The following is a 2,551-nucleotide window of genomic DNA, read 5'->3' as shown; positions in this document are numbered from 1 at the left end:
GTGGCGAAGGACACCCCAAAATACAACCTTGGGTAAATTAATTTATTGTTGATGCTCTCCAAGCGAGTCGAACCTAAAAACCTTGCAATACAACTTATGTGCAGCTTATCGATTCTGCTGGACCCCTCTTGATTTTAATACCCTTTATCATACAAATATGAGAATTTTCTCTCAAAATTCTTGTGTGACACTCACATTCTATTTCAGAACTTTTTTCATTTGATTTTTTGTTAACTTTATTATTGAACCTATTCAACTTTAAATAGAACTAGGGTAGGTTTAAAATAGAATCAATGAAGGTTTAATTGTAAATTTAACAAAAATCAAATATTAAAAAGTTATAATAGCATGTAAATTTTACATGGAATTTTCAGGAGAAAACCCTCATGTTTACATAATTGGGATATTATAATGCAAATTTTAGAAACATCAGGGTATACAATTGCTTGCGAAATCAAGTGAGGGCATCCAAGTTCAAACAAAAGTATAAGGTCTTTAAGTACTAATCAGCACAAACCATTTTCTGTAATCCCTTCTCTCCGGGCCGGCCCGGGTGACGGTGGCCCAAATTATGAATGAAGCCTGAGGTCAAAAGAAACTATCTGCAAATGTAAAATTTCACGTATCTAATTTAAAAAACAAAAGACTTATTTATATCGGTCTTTTCCGCTCCTCAAATCTCTCAAAATCCTAACCCTAATGGCGAAGAAACAACCGCCACCTCCTCCAGCGCCGCGCTCTTCCTCATCTGAGGAGGAAGAAGAATCCTCTTCCGACGAAGAACCCATCATCAGCAGACCAATCCCCCAAACCCCAGCCCAGAATCAAGAACAGGACGACGAAGAAACCGACGACGAGAGCGAATCCGACTCCGACGAGGAAGAAGACGATGATGAAGAGGACGAAGAGCCCCTATCCAATGCGAAGAAGCCCCGGTCGATCTCCACACCGGCGTCTCCCGCCCCCAAACCCTTGGATGCGGGTGAGAAGTCAAACGGAAAGCGCAACGCCAACGGCAAGTCCTTGTTCCAGAGAATCTGGAGCCTTGAGGACGAGATCGCGATCCTTGAGGCCATGATCGAGTTCGAGCCCAAATATGGCCCAATCAAGCTCAACACCGCTGGGATTCGAGACTTTCACGACTTTGTGAAGGGTTCGTTGAGCCTCGAGGTCAATGGTTCTCAGCTTCACGAAAAGATTCGGAGGATCAAGAAGAAGTATAAGTCCGTAGCTGCTCGTGTGAAGAACGGGAAAGCAGTCAAGTTTGGGAAACCTCTGGATGAGAAGGTGTACGAGCTCTCGAAGAAAGTTTGGGGAATGGAGAACAACAGTGAGGCGAAGAATGAGGGGAAAGCTGCGAAATCTAAAAAGGCGGTGAAGGCTGATGGTGGAGGAGGGAGTTCGAAGAGGGAGTATCCGTTCTTGAAGGATTGCTTGGCGAATATGAGGGGAGGCATCTCAGCGGAGTTATGGGACGCGATTAACCCAGAAAATGCGAGGTATTTGGAGAGCAAGTTTAAGAAGCTAAAAGTGATGGAGATCAAAGACAAAATACGCGAGATGGACTTGATGAAGGAAGCCCTTGAGCGCTTTGTGGAGGACATAGAGAGGATGACGGATTGAGTTTGAGAGGTCCCATTGGTAAGTTCATGACCCTTTATGTTATTTAGTTAGTTTCTAGTTTGCACAAGAATTTCTTTTAGACTTTGGGTAATCGTAGGATTATCTTTGTGTGCGTACTGTATTTGGCATGCAGTATATTAGTTCGTGCAACTTCACATTTGGGTTTTGACGAGCATGTTTGCTCAAATGTGATTGATACATCAACTGTTTCGTCATATTTAGTTTTTGTAGTTTTCAATGATGACTGTGCACAAAACATAAATTGGAGTTGTGAATCATAGTTTTGAATCATGATGCAATTTTGTTGTTGGTTCAATAACATTGGGTGAGGTGTTAGTGAAATTTTTACTCTGGCTTTGTGGAAAGCACTTGGTTATCTTTTGTTAGCTTTGTAATGTACCAATACAACAACTATGATTGTGCACAAAACATAAATTGGACTTGTGAATCATGGTTTTGAATCATGATGCAATTTTGTTGTTGGTTCAATAACAATGGGTGAGGTGTTAGTGAAATTTTTACTCTGGCTTTGTGGAAAGCACTTGGTTATCTTTTGTTAGCTTTGTAATGTGTCATTACTGTTTATGAATGGGAAAATCACTGATGCACGTGCAAATTACATATACTAGATTTTAATATAGAATGTTGATTAAATTCTTGTAACCAGTACACCACAAGATTTACTAATTTGTCTCTGATGTGGGTAAGTAGGCTAAAGGTTAGTTACTTTAATCCTTATAGTTGGTTTTAAAATAGAATGATTTTGTTTTTTAACCTTACCTTTAAGTTATGGGTTTGATGGAAAATTGCATTAGGTCATTCACGGAGGACCTATTATCAGTCACTATCTTTCTGGGTGAGAAATGCATGGATTAAGTTGATGCCTTTCACTTCAAATCGTTTCCACAATTTATAATGATAAACTGCA

The 2,551-nt window shown here is 40.1% G+C and overlaps 1 protein-coding gene across 1 annotated transcript; it reads left to right on the top strand.

Annotated features, from left to right (window-relative positions):
* On the top strand, positions 626–1,965 carry LOC109834033 (probable transcription factor At4g00390). Its single transcript, XM_020401916.1, has one exon. The coding sequence runs from the start codon at positions 700–702 to the stop codon at positions 1,621–1,623; it is 924 nt and encodes a 307-aa protein (XP_020257505.1). The 5' UTR covers positions 626–699; the 3' UTR covers positions 1,624–1,965.

Source organism: Asparagus officinalis, chromosome 3, assembly GCF_001876935.1.
Source record: "Asparagus officinalis chromosome 3, Aspof.V1, whole genome shotgun sequence".
In the NCBI taxonomy this organism is placed as follows: Eukaryota; Viridiplantae; Streptophyta; class Magnoliopsida; order Asparagales; family Asparagaceae; genus Asparagus; species Asparagus officinalis.
The sequence above is the reverse complement of the archived record's forward strand: the minus strand, read 5'-3'. Positions and strand labels throughout refer to the sequence as shown.